This window comes from Egretta garzetta, unplaced genomic scaffold, assembly GCF_000687185.1.
Source record: "Egretta garzetta isolate BGI_Z169 unplaced genomic scaffold, ASM68718v1 scaffold62, whole genome shotgun sequence".
NCBI lineage: Eukaryota > Metazoa > Chordata > Aves > Pelecaniformes > Ardeidae > Egretta > Egretta garzetta.
Genome location: NW_009258947.1, coordinates 2,777,567 through 2,797,490, shown reverse-complemented (window position 1 = coordinate 2,797,490; position 19,924 = coordinate 2,777,567). Strand labels below are relative to the sequence as shown.

Genomic DNA, 19,924 nt, shown 5'->3' with positions numbered 1-19,924 from the left:
TTTTGAACTGGATGCTTAATCTTATGCACACCAGCATTCACTGTACAGTCCTAAATTGTTTTAAGCATAAATTACAGGAGAATTACAGGAGTAGCCATAATAGATTTCCCCACACCATAGCTTTTGAATTCTGCTTGCCATTACCAAATGGTTGCTATGAAAACAGGCACTGCTGAATGCTCCTCTGTTTAATATGGAGTTCTTAATTTGCTAAGAAAGCTGTAGATATGCAGAGCAATTATAGTAGAAAATTGTAAGACAGTAATTGTGCTTTCGATCATACAAAAAGGTAAGCTAAGAGGACTGGGTGGAACAGAGAGAAGCTGTTTTTTCCATTTTGTCACATTGGGAGCATGGTGGCAGAACAGAAGAACCAGTTGGTGCTACAAAGGTGTATCTATTAAATGATATATTTATATATAATATATATCTGTGCATACACACGTACAGATATGTTTAAAGATAAAAAGAAAGGGAAAGAAAACACTGCGGAAAAAAATGGTAAACATTTTGTACATAGAGACATGTCATGAATAGCAAAAATATGTTTCTGGTGAGTTTAATAGCCCATCTGCATTAGTACATTAAACAGTGGTAAGCACTGCTAAACTGCTAAGGTAGTTCCCTGTGGTACTCAGGACAATTAGGATTTTCCAAAATGCTAGGCAGGATTTGTGGTAACATGTTCTAGGACCTACCTAGCAGTAGAGTATGGATGTGATCACACTATACAAATTAACCTCAGGTTTAACACAAGACTTGGGCATCCATAATACCAGGGGAACAAGGCTGGGGTTTCTAGAAAAGTCTGTGGGGTTTGTGTTTACATTTTTCTGATCAGAAGGGAACAGCAATGTTGACTGTGGACCCTGTGCAAACCTGGCATGTGGGCACCATGTTAGGTTTTTTATGAGCCCCCTGAAATGGTACCATGCAAATAATAGTCCTGTTTGTGTTCTGGGGAACATGAGGGCTGCTAGTGTGCTCTGGGGGGGTGGCTTTTCAGGGCAAATTGGGCCCTGCTGCCAACAGGAGTGTACTGGTTAAATAAAGTAAGTGCATGTGAAATTTCAGAAAACTGGCTTTTATGGGCAATTAGTTACCTACAGCAGGACAATTTGCCTGTATTGGAGGAGGAGGCAATCTACAGGACCAGGGATGGAGTGAATGTCCCACACCTCAGCAAGCACTCTGACAAGAAATGCAGGAGATAGGGAGGGGCTGGAGAGAGGCAGAAAGGTGCTTTCCTCCTACCCTTCACCTGCACACTGTCCTCAAACTTCTCAGAGCATCCTGACACTTCACTAACCGTTCCCAGGCCCCTTCCCACAACCAAAGCCATCAGAAACTTTGCTCTACTCAGCTCTCCTACACCTGTCATTTCCACTTTCATGTACATTTAAACCCATTCTACTTTCATCACAAAATTCAGTTTTACTTACACTGCTGAGAAAGCTTGAGCAGAAAATAATTTTTAATCTACCCAGCAGAACAGATAGGTGTTTACTCTAACAAAGGTTATTCCAACACATCTGTATCAGGTGACCAAAATTTTACAGGTGAATGTTAAAGGTTAGAGTAATAAAGAAAAAAAATAAAATAAAATAAAATAAAATAAAACAAAAAAGAGGTGTGAGCCCTCCTGTGCAAAGAATGACAAAGTCAGCTTCAGAATTTTTCCCCAACTATTGCAAATCCTGACATCACAAAAAGATTCAGAGTAGGCAGAGATGGAAAAAGAAACTCAAGGCTGATGGAACAGAAACAATTTGTTCCAGGTCATTTGGCTGAGGTTAAGGCAGTACCTGGGTTTACTACACTGGAAAAAGAAATTACTGATTACTGACAAAAGATTTTAAGGCTATCAGAATGGAGTTCAATCAGTCAAAAATTCCACCTAACCCTGATTTCTGAACTTAAATGAGTACATTAGAAGAGATGTTTTGAAATCCCTACTTACTGACATGTCAATTAAGGTATCTAGTAAGCATGTAGTGTTACTAGTGCAGATGTAGATAATACCCAATACTCTATCTGACAAGGCACTGCAATAAAAATTGGACTTTTCCATTCTTATACTTACTGTGTGACAACTATAACATGTTTTTACATACTTCTAACTTCTTTTAGATAGTTCCTTATCATAGTGTTAATGACAATACCATTTCACATTTAAGTTAGCTGATATAAACTTGGGGAATTCTTTTATTATTAGAACTCTCTGTTTCTCAACTTGACATTAATGTTAAATTATGCTTAATATTAATTAATGCTAGTAGCATCATAAGACACTGAATAATAAGCATTGTAAGGCACTGAATAATAGAAACAAGGCTGGAAGGGCCTCGATAGATCATCCTTCCCCAGATAGGGACAAATATGCCTATATGATTCAGAAGACTTTCAACCACGTTTTTAACATAGCTGAGTGGAATGTTTGTTGTCTATACTGTTTGTGCTAATAAGATACCACCTTTAAGGTTAACATTGCTTTTTCCTGTGAGCTAATTAATTAACATTTTTTAAAGTTCAGATTTAAATTCTGTCTCGGATGCTTATTTACATAACGGTTTCTTTCCACAACATTGACTTATGAGAGGAGCTTAAAGGTGAATATAAGGACCAGATGTACTTAAAACACCACTGCTAGTATGGTGTGAGCAATTTAAATTTAGTCTTCTCATGATATTCAAAATTACTGCCACAAGTACATGACGGAAATGAAAAAAAGGTTGGTTTTATAATTGCTTCAGGACCAGAAGCAAGATATAAACTGCATCTTGAACCCCTTTGTGACCTGAAGCTGCATTTCTCCTGTCTTCCTGGTGTGGAGGGTTGAACTGGCACAAGATCATCATGGTGGTTGTGCAGGGTTGGGTGAAGGGATATCCTATTTTGTGTCTGATAAGGCAATTCTGGGAGCACTCTGTAGTCCCAGTTCACATGAGACTAGGTACATGGTGCTTTTATTATCCCCTCTAGGAAGCCTGAATTACAGTTCTCTGACTATCCCTTCTGACTTTGCTGTGGCTGTCAAGGAAAATGTTGAGGTTCTTCCAGTCAAGGGCCCTGAGGCCAGTGCTGCCCTCAGGGACTGGATAGCTAAAGCCTGCACACTACTACCTCCATCCAAACAGACATTAGCTGCCCCTGGCACAATTAACTGCTGGTGGCACTTTGCATTTCCACAAGGAGTGCAAAGTTGGGGATCTCAATACCACAGAAACAATCTCCATATCATATGGAATTGAAATTATATACAGACCAAAAAAGAATAAGCAAAAGCTCACCCAACAAAACTGAAGGAACAAAGTTGAAAATGTGGAAGTGGCAGGGAATAATTTGTTTAAAGCCTGTTTAAGTATCACGTCTTACGTTCTGGGAAGTATTTGCACATATCTGTAAAATCTCCATTGCTTCTGCATGTTACACAAATGATTCAACAACATGAATAAACTCACCGGTCACCATCCCTTAGTGCTTTCATTTGCTTTCCAATTATACATGCAAACAGGGGACCAGTTCTAGCACCTGGAAGGAAGTCTTCTACGAGACCACCAAGCCAAACATCAATATTGCTAGGATTATGGTACAATTCCATAATTTTTTCAGTGACGTTGTGATTCATTATTACTGTATTCAGGTCAGTTTGAGTTTCCAGTTTTGGTAAGCCACAGAATTCTCGCCAGTCATTATAACCTGTAAGTATTATGTTGAAAGGAAGATTAGACTTGGCTGTTAAACATGATATATGAAATTAATCAATTTATAAGCACTGGATTCTGACAACCTTAATAATAGTCATAGACCATTATGTCTAAAAATAGCCCTATTATTATTGGTTAAATTGATCAAGAAATTAATGGTAGGATCTGAAACTACAGGTTAGGCAATTGCTCCGTCATTTTCATGAAGGAGAACAAAGGTTTAAAACAATTCTCCCATATTTAAGCAATGGAAACATGATAATAGATAATCATAGAATGTTTTGGGTTGGAAGAGACCCCTAGAGGTCATCTAGTCCAACCCTCATAATAGGAGCATGCACTGTGTCTTGAGATTTTCAGAGTAGGAATATAGGAGTTAGGTGAAGAGTGGGCAAGGAGTAACTTGAATGAAGTTAGTAACTAAAGCACTTTACTAAGGAGAGTGTCCTAGGGCACATGTCCAGCTCTCTGGAAAACATATTTCTTTTACATTCTTTTAATCGTTGGCATTAACCCCCCCATCTCCCAATAAAACTTTAATTTCTGATCTGGGAGATGAAATCTCCATTTCTACTCTCGTGTAGCTGAGAGCTTTAAACTCCAGGCCGGAGTCAGGCTTCATTTCTACTGTCCAGGGCCAACGACTTGTGTATTCCTAGCCACAGAGTCGCACAGGAGAAATAGAGAGGGTTGTCACCCAGAGACGTAACATCCTTTGACAATCAGTCAGTCCTACCTCCATGGGTGCGACATCAGGCTCAGAGCATAGAAGGGCAGCCAGTTTTATTCCTTATTCATGCAGACAAGCAGTCTGATTGGGCAGGGGGTCAGGACACAGTTTTAGAAGTGAAAAAGAAAGAGGTTCTGTCTACCATGCTGAGGGTTGCTGCCTCCGCTCTCAGAAGCTGTGGCATGCTTGTAAGAGGTTTTTATACAGGACTGGGAAGCTACTGTATTTTTTAACAGCTGATGCAGTCAAGCTGAACTAAGCTCTAGCAGCCTTCCTCTAAGCCAGTACACCCATGACCTGATGGGCTAATGCTCCCTGACTGTTAGTTCAGTCTTACCCTGGGATGACTGGAGTAAGAAATCTAGTGCAAAAACCAGCAATAAATGTGTAATATTTCTCAAAATTAGATATACGTGTAAATAAGCCATCTACATCACTTCTGGACGCTCTCAACACCTTCTGTGGTCAGTAGAGCCATTGAGGTTGTGTCTAAGTCGATCTGTCCCACAGGCTGGAGGCAGCCTGCCAACCCCACTCCTCTTGAGCTGGTTCCAGCAAGAACAAGCCTTAGGTACCAACACTGAGCATACCCAGATCCACTCACTAGTACTGTTCTTCCAGATTCCAGACTTAATGGGTTATTTTAATTTCAAATGCTGGGGAATATTTTGTTTCCATCAAAGTTAAAAACATTGGCTACTTACATTTAAAAAGAGACTTAAGTTACTTTTCTGGTTACTAAAGCTATTATTTAAAAGCTTATTATTACATCAGAAATATAAGCAATTGTAGTTCAGTTACCAGCTGGGAGAAAATTCAAGAAAAATCTATAGACCTGGGAGTCCATGATCACGGCCACGCTGTAAATTTAACGATGCTAAATCAAGTGAACCATTATTGGACAACACAAACAGTTTTTCTGTTAATTCTTCATTCAGTAGTTGATCTTGCACCTGCAGTTTTGCTGAATGTGCTAGAAGACCCCTTAGTAAAGGATCCAAGCCTCCTTGAAACAAAAAGATAATATAACATTACAGCTTATATATAAACCATTATAACTTTCTTAACAAATGTGAATCATGTGTGCTTCTATGTTTTTTAAACATTAGCCACAAGCTTTCACATTCAAACATATGCAAAAATGCGCTGCAGGTTGAAATAGAAGTAATAGTGCTATGAAAAGGCTCCATCTGCTTCTTCAGGTGTAAGAAAATTTGCAACCTGATAATACATTCATCCACGAAAAATGATATGAAATAGCTTCATCATCAATCATCAATCATCAATCTATTGTCAATATACCAGACTGGTTCAATTTGGAGAATAACTCCTTTCTGATTCAGAGAACTATTTAAATCAGAATAATTGTTCCAGTTCATGTTAATGTTCTGGAACCAGTGTAATAACTTAAATCAGTGATGCAATTAAATAAATATTCCTATTCCTAATTCAGGATAAGTAACTTTGAAAAAAGTTATAATATTCTGGAAAAAAAAACCCCAAATATTTAAAATAAAAGCATACCTTCTTTAATGAGCCTCCAGGGACTAAAGAAAACTTCATGCAACTGAAGATGTGGGAGTTGTGGATCATCTAAATACTGTGCATTCAATCGCCTTACTATTGGTTGGATTGTTGCATGACCAAAACGAAAAGCAGCTGTTGAAAATACATTAGAAACTGTAGGATTCATTGTGGGATCATAACCTGTATAAAGGCCAATATACAGATTAAAAGCATCTGGACCAATGATTTTGGGAATGTAATCTCTTAAAGTAATAATCTGAAAAAAAAAAAAAAAGAAAAAGAAACACTTATCATTCAAAGTTTTTATAGATTAATAGTAATGATTCCCACATGCTTAATGCCTTTTTCTTCTCTCGTCTGTCTCCAAGCATTTGACATGGCTAAGAGCAGTATTATCTGGCAAACAATATCATTCTTATCTTTGCAGTAAGGAGACAAATGACTGGAGAGGATCAGTGGCACAGCTCAGTGCAGTATGACAGCCAGGCTCCTCTTAGCTCTGACCATAAATGCTAGACCAAAGCCTCCTGAATAGAGATTTCCACTGTTGCTCACTTCCAATCCATGGGGGTAATCCAACTCACAGGAGGTGTGCTGAGATTTGAAGGTCTGATTATGATGGTGTAAATTATAATGCCCTTTAAAATGGCAATGAAAATGTGAATTACTATAAAATATTTCAAGAATGGTTGTTGATACAAACATATTTTATTTTCAGACGTATATTTGTGAAATAAATCCTCTTTACTGAATATTGGAAGTGACCAGGCTTTTAAATACTGGTGCCCAGAATCCCTTGGTAGACATTTTATGCTAAACTCAAGCCAATTTATAGACTCCTAAAAAGTACACTTCAGAAATGAAAGTGCTGATAAACACCTTCTGTCAAACATTTTATAATGTAATAACATTACAGTCACATGGAAAAAACGTATGAGTAATCATGGCCCAAAAAAACGGGGGAAATGATCTAATGTACCAAATAGAATGAAAGTGCATTATAGGTTAAAGATTACATTGCACTCAATAAAGCATAATGGGATGAATATGAAGCATAATGAACTGAATAAAATACCTTATAGATTCAATATATTGTGCAATAAAATATACAGACAAATGTATTTTGAGCTTGATATAATGCATATTGAAAAGCTAGTTGGCATAAAATGACCTTTTGAAAAAATTGTATCTTTATTTTAGGCAGAGCACAGAGATAAGCAAACCCCTGCAGAATTTGTTCACTTTCCTCAGAAGGCAGAGGTAATAACCTCTTTACGTTGTCAGGTTAGGTCATGCAGTGAACAAAATATTTGAAAGACAATATGTTAGAATTCTTTTACAGCTACTTTAATACAACATATGAAGAAAATAAAATAGTTGTTAGAAATTAGTATTGACACTGTCATTTGAGAGGTTAACCTCAAGTTAGCTTTTACAAGCGAAGATTTTAAATAGAACTAGGTTAGCCCCGGACGCAAACATCCTGATATGGCTGTCATATTTTGGTGCATTGTAAATGAAATCCTAAGCTAAACTGCTCATAAAGGCCAGATTCCCCAAAGGAAAGGGCAGTTCAGATTTTTCATTTGCTCCAGAGGTAAGATCTTCATTTCTTATTTCCTTGGTGGGGGAAGAGGGATTGCTGTTTCAAGACATGAAAATTAAAAGGCTAAGGTAAAAAGGGGTCTTATGCCTGCCTTGAGCCAAGAGATGCATCTGTTTGATGGAAACTTCCAATGGCTAAATAAGGCTTCACCAAGTGGAGGGGACTTTTAGGCAATTCAGACTATGAAGAAGTTGCTAGCACAGCAGAAAATTATATTGCCAGAAAGAATCTGGATTCTGACAGAGATCCATATCTAAAGTATATCAGCATGTAGCGTCTGCGTGAAGTCAAGGAGAGGCTCGCTACAAGCTCTCGTAACTGACACATATATAAGTTTTAAAGAAGGTGTAAACAGCTGACAAACATCAAAATTATTTTTGTTAAAATTCTTTTGCATGCACTCCCTGCTCTGAGAGAATGATTTGAAAGATTTATTTCCTTTCATATTTGGCATAAATAAGCATAATACTTTCTTTCAATAGACTGTTCCTTCAAGAACTGAGTTTCTCCTGTGGAAAAAAAGGAATATTGTCTAAAAATACGTCGGTAAAATCAGAGCCAGAAAGGGTCTATACAGAAAATAAATTGCAAACAAGTACAATGAACTTCTCTACCATTTATTATTTACTTTGAGTCTATTTATGAATTATAAGTTAACTTTCAGGTGTTTGTAGCAGCATAAGGGATTTATGTGGATATAGTGAGTCTGGACCTGCAAGGTACTGGGTGGTCTCAACTCCTTGTGACATTTATGAGATTAGTGGTGATCCAAGCTCCTCTTAGGAGACATTCAGCACATCATAACATCAACTCCAAGCTCCACAGAAGTCTCATGAAGAAATTAATTTTAGTTAACATGTTGTATTTCTACTGTCTTGGGGGGGTAATAGTTTCAATGGTATAATTCAGTGAAAAATGATGACAAATGGGCACTGTCTTTTAAACAGAAACCCATATGATCAATATTTAAATCACTTTAATGGTCTATATGACCAGACAGTACCAGAGGGATTGAGAGTATTTAAATGTTATTGATTTAGTCATATCAGAGAAAATAAAATTCTTATTTCCTAGCAATTCAGCAATCTTTTGGTAAGTATTCAGTCAGAAACAGAATCTGAGTGATTGCAACTGTCAGAAAAGGCTTTGTACACATTTGACATCATATCATGACTCACATGTGCACTATTTATAGAAAAGTAAATGCATCCTGACCTGCCAACACAATAATACTCCAGGTTAAACAGGCTGTTAGTGTGAAAGTCAGCATCCCTCTCATTGAGAAGGCAAAATTACAACGGGCGTTCCCAATTTCCTCATGAACTCAGTGAGCATCCTGGCTGGGTTTGCCTCTAGGCTGGCCACCTCCAGCAGAAGTCAGCCGTGCATTAGATATTTGGAAATAGGTTACATAATTTCAGATTATTTTTGAGAATTGTTGTTCATGTTAAAAGTTATTTCAAATGCACCAGCACAGGCTGGGGGCTGACCTGCTGGAAAGCAGCTGTGCTGACCATGAGCCAGCAGTGTGCCCTTGTTGCCAAGAAGGCCAATGGTATCCTGGGGTGCATTAAGAGGACTGTGGCCAGCAGGTCGAGGGAGGTTGAGGTTATCCTCCCCCTCTACTCTGCCCTAGTGAGACCCCACCTGGAGTCCAGTTCTGGGCTCCCCAGTTCAAGAAAGATGAGGAACTCCTAGAAAGAGTCCAGAGGAGAGTAACAAGGATGATAAAGGGACTGGAGCACCTCCCCTACGAGGAAAGGCTGAGAGAGTTGGGCTTGTTCAGCCTGAAGAAGAGAAGACTGAGAGGGGACCTCATCAACACATACAAATATCTTAAGGATGGAAGTCACGAGGACGGAGGCAGACTCTTTGCAGTGGTGTCCAGCAACAGGACAAGGGGCAGTGGGCACAAACTGAAACATAAGAAGTTTCAGTTGAATATGAGGAAAAACTTCTTTACTTTGAGGGTGACAGAGCACTGGAACAGGCTGCCCAGGGGGGTTGTGGAGGCTCCTTCTCTGGAGATATTCAAAGCCTGCCTGGACGATGTCCTGTGTAACATGCTCTAGGAGAACCTGCTTTTTTTTTTAGTAGGTGTGAATGGGACAAAATGAATGGAAAAGGAAAATAAATAAATAAATAAATAAATAAATAAAAAAGCTGGAAGTGGCAATATAAAAATATATGAAACATCATAAGAATAAGGCCAACTTGTCTTTGCCATTGGCCAGAGGTAACAGCAAAGGAATAGTATCTCACTGAGATTGTGAAAAGCCAATTAAATGAAGCTCCTGCACTTGGGAAAGATTGCAGAAATAATAGAGAGCAATCAAACACAGAAATGATGTTTAATTCATTAAAGTGGTAAGCACAGTCGGTTTGAAGTTCTCACTGTAGATATTAAAGGATTTACAGATGAAATCCTAAACTTTTCTGCAAAGGATGATTTTATGATAGTTCAATTTTTGATAAATAATAAACACATTGTTATAATTCTGTTAATAGCCTGAACTATACTCTTTATAAACATGAGTTATGACAGTATGCAATATATTCTTTTATAATAGCTATTATTTATCTTTTTTGTTTTTTATCATTTCATAGAGCTTAAGCTCTGAGAGGAGTCAGCTAATCATCTAATTTCACAGAAAAGTTTCATCCAAGTTAGCCATGTTGAACCCAATAGTAGTTAAGTTAAAGTACGTCAGCCTCAGAAGATGCCCACTTTCAACCTGTGCCTCAGGTCATGGCAGAGAAGCAGGGATGCAAGGTGTTCAGAGAACACAAGAAGGAAGTGAAAAACACACCTATATACACACTGAAAACTAAAGGCTGTTGTCAGCTGTAATTGGGATCAACTGGCAGTAACACCATTAATTCAGAGGTGGTTCTCTGCTACTGTAATAAATCAAAGAGGATTTGATTCAGATTGATCTGCAAAACTCCTGCCTCACTGTGACTAGTGCCACATTATCTGGCTTTCACAATCCAAATGGCACATTCGGGGGTATGGTCTCTGGGAGGAACAGCACATGTGCATGCAATTGCATCCTGCAAACCACGTATGTACCAAGTAGCAATGTTAAGACTGTAGCAGTTGCACAACTGAGCATTTTTTCTGTTTTGTCTACATTTTTTGTTTAAAGGAAACCAATTTAAAACTGTTCTCTTACAGGTAGCTTAAAAGGAGGAATCTTAAGTCTCCTTATTCTGTTTTCTTAGGTCAAAACAGAGATAAGCAAAGGAAGCATGTAGTTTCATTTCAGTTAGTAAACAACAATGAAAAATTGTCTTTTTGCACAAAACACTAAAAAAATCAGGGTATATATTTTTACCATTGTATACTGCAGTGTTCACACTTTAGAGTTAAGCATGTGTCACTCCCATAAAATATAAGGGAAGAGTTAGCCACTGTTTTGTCTTATGTAAACTACTACTTATCGGTGAAACATGCCTACAATTCAACCAAAAAAAAATCTGTTTTGTCCAGGATATGCAGAGGCAACTGTTATGTTTGGTAACTTTGACAAGTTTCTATTACTAAACATTTGCCACTAGAGCCATATATTACTAATGCCACATATTACTAAACATTGCCACATTTATGCTGCCAAAAAAGCATCTAGGAGGAAAAGTATGGTCTCTCTATATTTTTTTTTCATTCTCTTTATTCTAGAAAGAAGGGAAGGCTTTTTGTTAAATTCTCTATAATTACACATCCACAGGAAAAAAATTACACTTGAAAGTATTCATTCCAGAAAGGAATTATTTTAGAAATATGTAGCAACTGAAACTAAATTTTAGAGTGGAAGTCTCAAGGTAACTTCAGCTAGAGCTGTCATTAGCGTGCTGGTTAGCATACCACATTAATAGAGATACTCCAATTATCTCTCCTGAATGAATGTCTCTGAACCAGCTAGATATAACTCAAACACATTTCTAATGAGCCATAGGCAAATCTCATTAGTCTGTGATACTGGTAGAGATAATGAGTAGCCCAGATTCATGTAGCATATTGCCTTGCACGAAGTATTTTCCTCCAGGCTGTAATGTTACTGGACGTAAATCAGAAGTGTATGAATCGACAGAAGCCTACTTTTGGATTAGCACTTTTCTTCTAACAAGTATTAAAAACCATTCTGACTTGTCAGTGCCATTATTTTAATGCAAACAGCACTTTTACACCAAAGAAGATGACATTGTTAATGTAACCAAAATATATATATATAAAAGATAAACTATTCAAAAGGGCTGGCTAAATACATTAAATAAAGTATGTTACCTTTCTGAAGTTATCTGGCTTTAAGTGCAAATAACAGCATACCAGAGAACGCAGGTGGTTTCTTAAAAGAGACATTCTGCATATACTGCTGACTAAAAATTGTGGCAGAAGAAAGGAAAAGTGTTTTATCAGAATAGTGACATTTTCCCCCCTCCTTACCCAATTCATCTTTAAAAAAGTATCTTTTTGGTACTAAAAAAATGTGTTTGTAAAAATCAGAAAGTGTATGAAAGTCCCCTAGCCTTCAGATTATTCTGGTCCTGATATTGCTCATACAGAATTATGGATTATAGCAGACAGGCTGAATCATGGTTTCTTAGGTTGTCTGATTAAAGGTGAATCTCCACAAATGCAAAAGCCCTGATGAGGCTCAAATTAGCAACATTAGGCAGAGTAACCTGAGTAACCAAACCATTGAAAATGGACTCGCAGGATCATCTGTTCCCCAAGGCCACCAGAGAGAGTGGCCAGACCCCGAGCCCAGGTGTGAAACCCACCAAGATGGATGCTCCCCTGACGCCATGCAAGCTAAAGGGGCTTTTACTTTTACATTGTTTCCTTTACCAAAAACAAACTACAAAGAAATACATCTGAAAAGGCCTCTTCAATAGACAAAATAGACACTAGAGAAGCTTGCAGAAAGAGGAAGTGAGTAGAAACTGCCATGAAAATCAGAGCACTGAAGGGTCTGGATTAAGGACAAGGACATTGCACTCAGGAAAGTGGAAAACAGAACAAACTTTGAACATGCAGAATTTGAAGCACAGAAACAGGTGGCAAAGAAAAGGTAACATCATCTCCAAGGAAAGACATTTGAAGTTTTGTGATCAGTTCTAAGATATTCACTGCAATGTGTAGATAAGCAAATAAGCAGCCAACCTGATGCAGAGCACCGACTATTTTTCGTGTTTCTTGGTAGACTGTCTCAGCAGTCCAGTGGCCGTTGATGTTTTTGAGGGCTCTGGCCAGGCGGTTGTGCTCTCTCAGCCACAGGGTGTGCATAGCTGCCAGAGACGTGACCTCGCTGGATCGGCTATCCCCAGCCATAAAGCATTCAATCCTCTCACCTTCACTTGCATTCGAGTCCTGTGCACAAGGTGATGGGATCCGGTCTGTAAAAGGCAGGTATTCCCGATGGTTATCATAATATTTAACATTTACTCTCAGAAGTCCTTCTTTGCTTGTGAAGTTCCTCAGTTTGTTTTCAATGGCAGGGGTACTGCCATAAACGGTAGACGCGTCAAGGAAAGAAGTTAAGCCATTCATCTGTTGCCTTGGATTTAGTGCTGATAGATTTCCAGAGAGAATACCATGATCACCAGTGCCACACACAGGAGATGAGCGGTAGAAGGGCAGGCAATCCACACCTGTAGTTAATGTATCATTGGCGTTCACCTGCATGAAAAAAAACACCGTGTATTTTCTGAGGTGAAGGTAACAGCTGTGGATGTTGAATTAAGCCTTGTGTAAATATTTCCATCTTCTGTCTCAGTTTTCAGTTGTTCAGATCTCATCTACTGGAGTGACATCTCGTCAAATTATGTTCTACTAAACACCAAGTGAAACAGTAGGTTTACATGTATACATAAAAACATATCGAAGAGTTTCAATGTCTACAACAGCATGCTGTGAAACTTTGTTTTGATACCTAATTTTAATCCAGTTTCCTAACTAAAAAAAGCATATGTAATTACTCACTTGGCTTTCTGCCAGTCCCCCATAATCCTTCCCCCACATTATTTTATAGTGACAGCTGTCTTACAAGTATTAAATTCTGACTGTCTTTATAAAAAGCAAAGGCTGAACATAGCCTTTGACAAATGAAAGACTTCCCAGTCCTTTATCAGTTTGACCCACACACAGACAAGAGGCTGAGGTCAAATGGTAATCTAGCATTTGTGTGGATGCTGGAAAGTCAGCGTTCATAGAGTCTGAACCGACCTGTTGCAGAGTAAGCTACTCCAAATATAGGTAAAGGGCAAGGGAGAAACGTGGGGGAATGCTCAAATTGGATCTGGGGTTATAGGTAAGGTCCTTAGGGGAAAATACAGCCCAAACCAGACACCTAGAAGTTTTGCCACAGGAGAGCACTGAAAAAGGTGCGTGAGTAACTTAACAGGTGTGGGGCGAGCAGCAGAGTTCTTTGAGGAGGACAGGAAGGAAGATATTTAATTGTTTAATTAGCATTGTAGGACGCCCAAAAGGAAAATCAGAACATCAGTTCTATTTCAAAGAATAAAGTTCATCACTAAACCAAAAACTGCCAGCTTTCAAAATAACTAAAATCTATCTTTGTTGTCTCGCGCACAGTTGACTTCATGAACTCTGTTTTTCTAAAAAGCACATTATTTCCAATTTCTAACAGCGCTGCATGTCATACCATCAACTAATCATACCAGCATGTCAGTTCCAAGAGTTTAAAGAGATTAACCTCAATTAGAAATGTTATAAAAATCATGGAGTGTGAGCTTCAGGAAATAAAATGCTGGGGTTTTCTTAACAATTGATCAACATGAAATAAGAACAGATAACACTTACTAAAGCTGCTGAAATATCTCAGAAAAAAAAAATCTTCAAACATTTGACTAAGAGAAAATAAATGTTTTGCACAGACACGAGCTAATATTTTTTATTTCTATTCTATCTCCTTGCTTTTAATTTTTAAAAATTCTTTGGCAGAAGACAGTGAATACTGCAGCTGTTATATAAAAAGTTGCAATTTCTTCTTCGTACTTCTAATAATACAAAGACCAGTCTGTGAAGGTAAAATGGTTATTAAATTGGAGGTAAAAGTAATAAGGAAGCTTTGGAAAGGAATTAATCATAGAATCATAGAATGTTTTGGGTGGAAGGGACCCCTAGAGGTCATCTAGTCCAACCCCCCTGCAGGAGCAGGGACACCGCTAACTAGATCAGGTTGCTCAGAGCCCCATCCAACCTGGCCTTGAATGCTTCCAGGGATGGGGCCTCCACTGCCTCTCTGGGCAACCTGTTCCAGTGTTTCACCACCCTCATTGTAAAGAATTTCTTCCTTATATCTAGTCTAAACCTACCCTGCTTCAGTTTAAAACCATTACCCCTTGTCCTGTCACAGCTGGCCCTACTAAAAAGAATTCATGAGCTTCATATAATAACATCATTACCTCATTTATTACTTCAAGTAAAATGTTCTTACTGCTGAGAACTCATGACAGTAGGAATTGATACCAATAAAACATTTAAGTTAAGAAAGGGTTTAATTTGGTTTTCAAATTTTGTTTGGTAAAGAAATTCTACCAGTATTTCTTCGCTAATTAGGTTTTAGCAAATCAAAGCTTATTTTTGAAGGAACTATGCAATTTCTTTTCCTTTTTCTTTCTTTCTTTTACTGATTGCTGAAATCTGTAATTTCTCTGTCTTGGGTTTTCTATTTAGTATTTGTCTCTACTATGAAGTCTCTTGCTGTTCTTATTATTAAATGATTATAATATCAGTATAATAAGCCTCTTAACTGTTCTCAGACTACAAATACCTGCCACAGCATTGTATGTGTTTGAGTGCCTCCTGCTTCTATTTATCAGGAAAGCCTGGAAGAATTCAGGTATCACTGAGGAAAAAATGTATGAACCGCCTTTAAGTTGTGAAACAGCAAGGCTCACAAAAAACCATATCAACAGCAAATGAAGTTCATAGTGAATAATCTTTAGTTAACTGCCTCTGCAATTTCAGTTCAAACCGTTCTGTGCCCCAGTGGAGAAAAACAGCAGTAATGAACATTAAGGGGCTGTCAGAACCGCTTAACGCAGTCCTTTCCCTTTTCAAGGGATAAGTAGCGTGCAGTCAGCAGCTGAACGTGCAAATGAGAGGTTCCTTGTGTTTTTATTCAAATGTCATCAAAAATAATATGAGAAAAAAAAAGAAGACCCTTTTCTGCTGAAAGGGGCACAGAATCACGTTTTTCTCCAAAACTAATGCAGAATATCCATATCCATTCTTTTTCTGCCTTGCATAATTCTAGAGCAAAAAAACTCACAAAAAACCCCTCTCTGGCCACAATAGTTTTCCTACTATAGCTGCACATTGATTTAAACCATTATTCTATATGCATGGTCAAACCTGTTTACGGTGAAATTTTTTTTTGTGTAGGAAAATGAAAGGCACCAATTGTTTCAGTGTACTACAATGCCTAAACTGTCATTTCAGTTAAAGAAAAGTCTTTCTTACTGTGAATTTATTCTGCGGGAAATGACCTTGTAAAAGGATTTTCGCTGTAGACTTAAAAGAAAACCTCTCTTATGGTCTATGAAAGTTTGCCAATAAGGAAAACATGAATGTTTATTTGTGAAACTTGGAGGAGGGTCAGTGACCCCATCCGACAGTGAGCTGCTACCTCTGAAATGCAGAAGAAAAAAGCAGAGGCTTGCTTTGCTGGTTGTGGAGTGCACACAGACGGACCCATTCGTAGCTGACACAGTAACCCATCATGTTATATGTCACATTCTGCAAATCACCTCTCCTTTCTGGGGCTTTTCCACCTTTTTGTATCTGACCTAACTCTCTGAAAGCTTTTCAGGACTGAATCTTACTATGTGTATGCGCCACGTCTAACTTATTGTCAGCAATGTAATTAATACTGAATAAAGTCAGTAGCTGTCCTATGAAAGTCTTTCTAATGCCTCATTGCATCTCAGCCTTAAGCTGAAATAATCATCTGAGGAATGACAGGTTATCTCCGCAACCCTGCTCCATGTGTCAGGCTGCTGTAAAAGAAGTATAAACTAAAGATAGTGATTTTTTCTGGTTTTTTTTTTTTCACATTATTGGATTCTGAAAAGATACAGAAAAAGGATATTTGGGCTCTACCATATGCTACAGATTTGAAGTGAGAATCACTGGGTGAAATTTTATAGCCTTTATTATGAAAATGTCCAGAACAGAAAATCATAATGGTTCTTGCTAACCTATGAATCATTTACCTACACTTGTTATTAATATTAATGCACTACAGCAGCTTTCAATCCTTCATTGAATTACATTAACTCAGAACATTTTCCAGGCAGCTTCCCTGACCTGCACAGTCAGGATCTCCCTTTCCCCAGTGAAACCCCCAGAGAAAGCGCATGGCACTAAGCATGGTTGTCCTTTCCTCAGGGTGGATTCTCCCTTGGGTGCCACCATTCTAGGAACACAGCAAGAGCACAAACTGCAGCCTCTATGTTTACGCTGTTGGATAACATGTTATTGATTTCACTGTCTTTGGAAACCAACCACAGTTTCTTCATACACAAAACGAACATACAGAACTAACTGTGGCTGTTTCCCAAATACTTAATTGGTGGAGATTAGTTTTGCTTAAAATTTCACATAGAAAATCAGTTTTCGGGGGAAATAGCATTTTGTTTCAGTGTGCAAAAAATAGTTCCTCTGGTCACACTAATGACTACAGGCACTGTGTCTATTCTTTGCCTTTCACAAAACCAGTCACAAAATACTAGACATAGTATAGCAAAACCCCAACCGTTTTCATATCTGTCCCTCTTTAAGCTGTGAATAAATGAAAAATAACAAAATGGAGCTAAAAGATTCATGGGACTGTGATCAAGTAATGAATCCACAAGTTAGGAAACTTATCTTATACTTACTGGTTTGCATTTGAACTTTTTTATATGTCCCCCCCATGGCCATTCTAAGTATCAGACACTAAAGGTAGCCATGGGGATGCCTTGACCCCATTCCCCTGACAGGCTATACTGCTGAGCAGGAGCAGCTCCTAGGCTACATTCAGTGCTAGGTTTAGTACAAGTAACTTGCTTTCAAGAGCATCCTTGAAACTGCTCTGTGATGAATCTCTTCACAGCTCCAGGACAGAAATCCAAAGTATGTCCTTTTTTTAGAGCACCAAAGGATGCACTTGTGGGTGTATGCCATGGTAATCTGTGCAGCTTCTTTCTCTCTGCACCATAATGCCACTGCCACATGAATAATGTTAGCCTTGGTGTCCTTTTTAGAAGATCCCTTAAATTGCCTCCTTTTTAAGCAGATGGAATTTCTAGGCTGGAACTACTTAGGGTTCAGTGGTTAGACTTCTGTGGTCCCTGTGATCCGCATTTGATTCAAGTTATGGGCAACATTATGAGTCTGTTCTCAATTTAAAAATCTATTTAGTAATAAAAAATGTGATGGTTTTGTAGTTTAAAAACAAAACTAATTGCACTGCCTTGTAGAATATGTCATAAACAGAAAACATAAGCTTTAGAAGACTTTTGCAGTTTTATACTGCAGTTTTATTGTCTTTTTAAAAATGGGAGTCAATACATACCCACCTTGTGTCACATGATGGAGACACACTCCACCTCCTTTGCGTATCTTGTAAAGCACTGCTGGTCAGGGACTGGAATTCTGCCCTAGACTCTCCTGATAAGGCTGGGAATGGGAACCCTTCTAGGGCTATTACTTTACAGCATAAACAGAGTAAATAATTTCTTGCACCAGATGGAAATTTGATATTTTTGTCAGAACTACGGAAGAATTGCCAAACTAGGTTACCCAAACACTCAGACATGTGATACCTCATATGTGTCCTGAGGATGTGGTTCTTTAAGAAGTCTGTGCTCTTACTGAATCCTCTCAAGCTATGCTTGCAGGCTTTTGAAAGTCCATATCTGCTGGGTGAGAGAGAAATTTGCCTGCCTGTGGTAAAACAGGAGGCAGTCATTAATTTCACTTAGCTTTCCCTGTGTTTTAGGTTTTCTCACCAAATGGAAGATGAGACATCCTTCAACACAAGACCTGGTTCAGTTCCCATTACAATTAGCAGAATATTTTGCTTTCTGTTTAATGAAAGTGGAATGAGTCATTTAAGGCAAGAGGAGACTGTGGAATTCTTATCAATTACACTTTGCTAGGGAAAAGAGTTTTCTATTCTTATGGAATTTATGCCCTACACTGGCTTCAGTGCATAGAGAAGCTGGCCAGTAATCAATCTCCAATCCTAAAGAAAGTAATCTAGGTTGCTCTGAATAGAGATGGGGGCATCAGTCCAAAGGCTGTAATGGGCATGGACCTCTCCTGCAGCATGAGACAGGCAGGCCGTGTTTTGAGAAACAAAAAAGTGGTTTGACTTTGCTACTTAATATTTTGAGTGGAGGAATGACTATACTTTTAAAATAATCAGACAAGAATACAAGAGCCTATATTTATAGCAATTTATGCATCTTCTAACCCTCTAACAGGCTTTGAATTTATGTTTTCCATCTACTCAAAGCAAAGAGGTGATGTTCGTAAGCTTCAGCAACTCCCTGAGGATCATTTTATACATACGTTGGAAACAGCTTTTTTCAAAAGTTTGCATTAGCTGCTGGAAATATCTTTGCTTTCACTGAGTAAAGTTAAGATCCTTTCACTTTATCTGGCTGGCAATTTAAAAACAGAATTATTTATGACTACTTCCCTATTTTCCTCCATGGAACTCAAAACCTTGAAGCAGGAGAACAATAACATTGTGGGGGGACTAGAAAAATTTGGCATTTGTAATAAGTACCTTAGCTAAAGTTTGTTATCTCTACGAAACAATTTAAATATCTACCTGTTTCATTTAATAGTTGCACTGGATTTCAATTTTTCTATCACTGTCTGCTCTAGTATTTCTGGATGATCTATCAATTTGCTTTATAGTTATTTCAGTGTATGTGTATCACTAATGCACTTTATTCACCTGTTTAGAGCCTGGAATTTCTCTTGAAAGAAAATAATTTAGAATTTTACCTTTATTGGAAAACATGGATTTTCTTTTTCACATGTCGTCTGGCAGTCCATTCCCGTTAGGAAGGTGGTTCTGCTTGTGCTCTGGGGTGTGAATGCAATGTCGTGGTCTATGTATTGTCCCCACACCATAATAATATCGGAGTACAGGTTGTCTTCAGTAACAGCCTCATTAGACGTGTGAATAATTTTTTTTGTCACTTCACGAACCTGGGAAGAGAACTAATTTACCTTGAGTGCCAAGTAGTATTTACTTCTCACAAAATGATAGAACACTAAGAAGCAGGGGGCACAGTGATAAAATCTATCTTTCCCTGCACCACCACCCC

The 19,924-nt window shown here is 38.2% G+C and overlaps 1 protein-coding gene across 1 annotated transcript in view; it reads right to left on the bottom strand.

The window, feature by feature from the left end:
- The window catches only part of TPO (thyroid peroxidase), a 46,195-nt gene that overhangs the window by 4,707 nt on the left and 21,564 nt on the right, over nucleotides 1-19,924 (bottom strand). Inside the window, 5 exon segments of the mRNA XM_035889912.1 lie at nucleotides 3,462-3,699; nucleotides 5,273-5,443; nucleotides 5,962-6,220; nucleotides 12,735-13,250; nucleotides 19,599-19,805. Of these exon segments, the coding sequence (XP_035745805.1) occupies nucleotides 3,462-3,699; nucleotides 5,273-5,443; nucleotides 5,962-6,220; nucleotides 12,735-13,250; nucleotides 19,599-19,805 (1,391 nt within the window).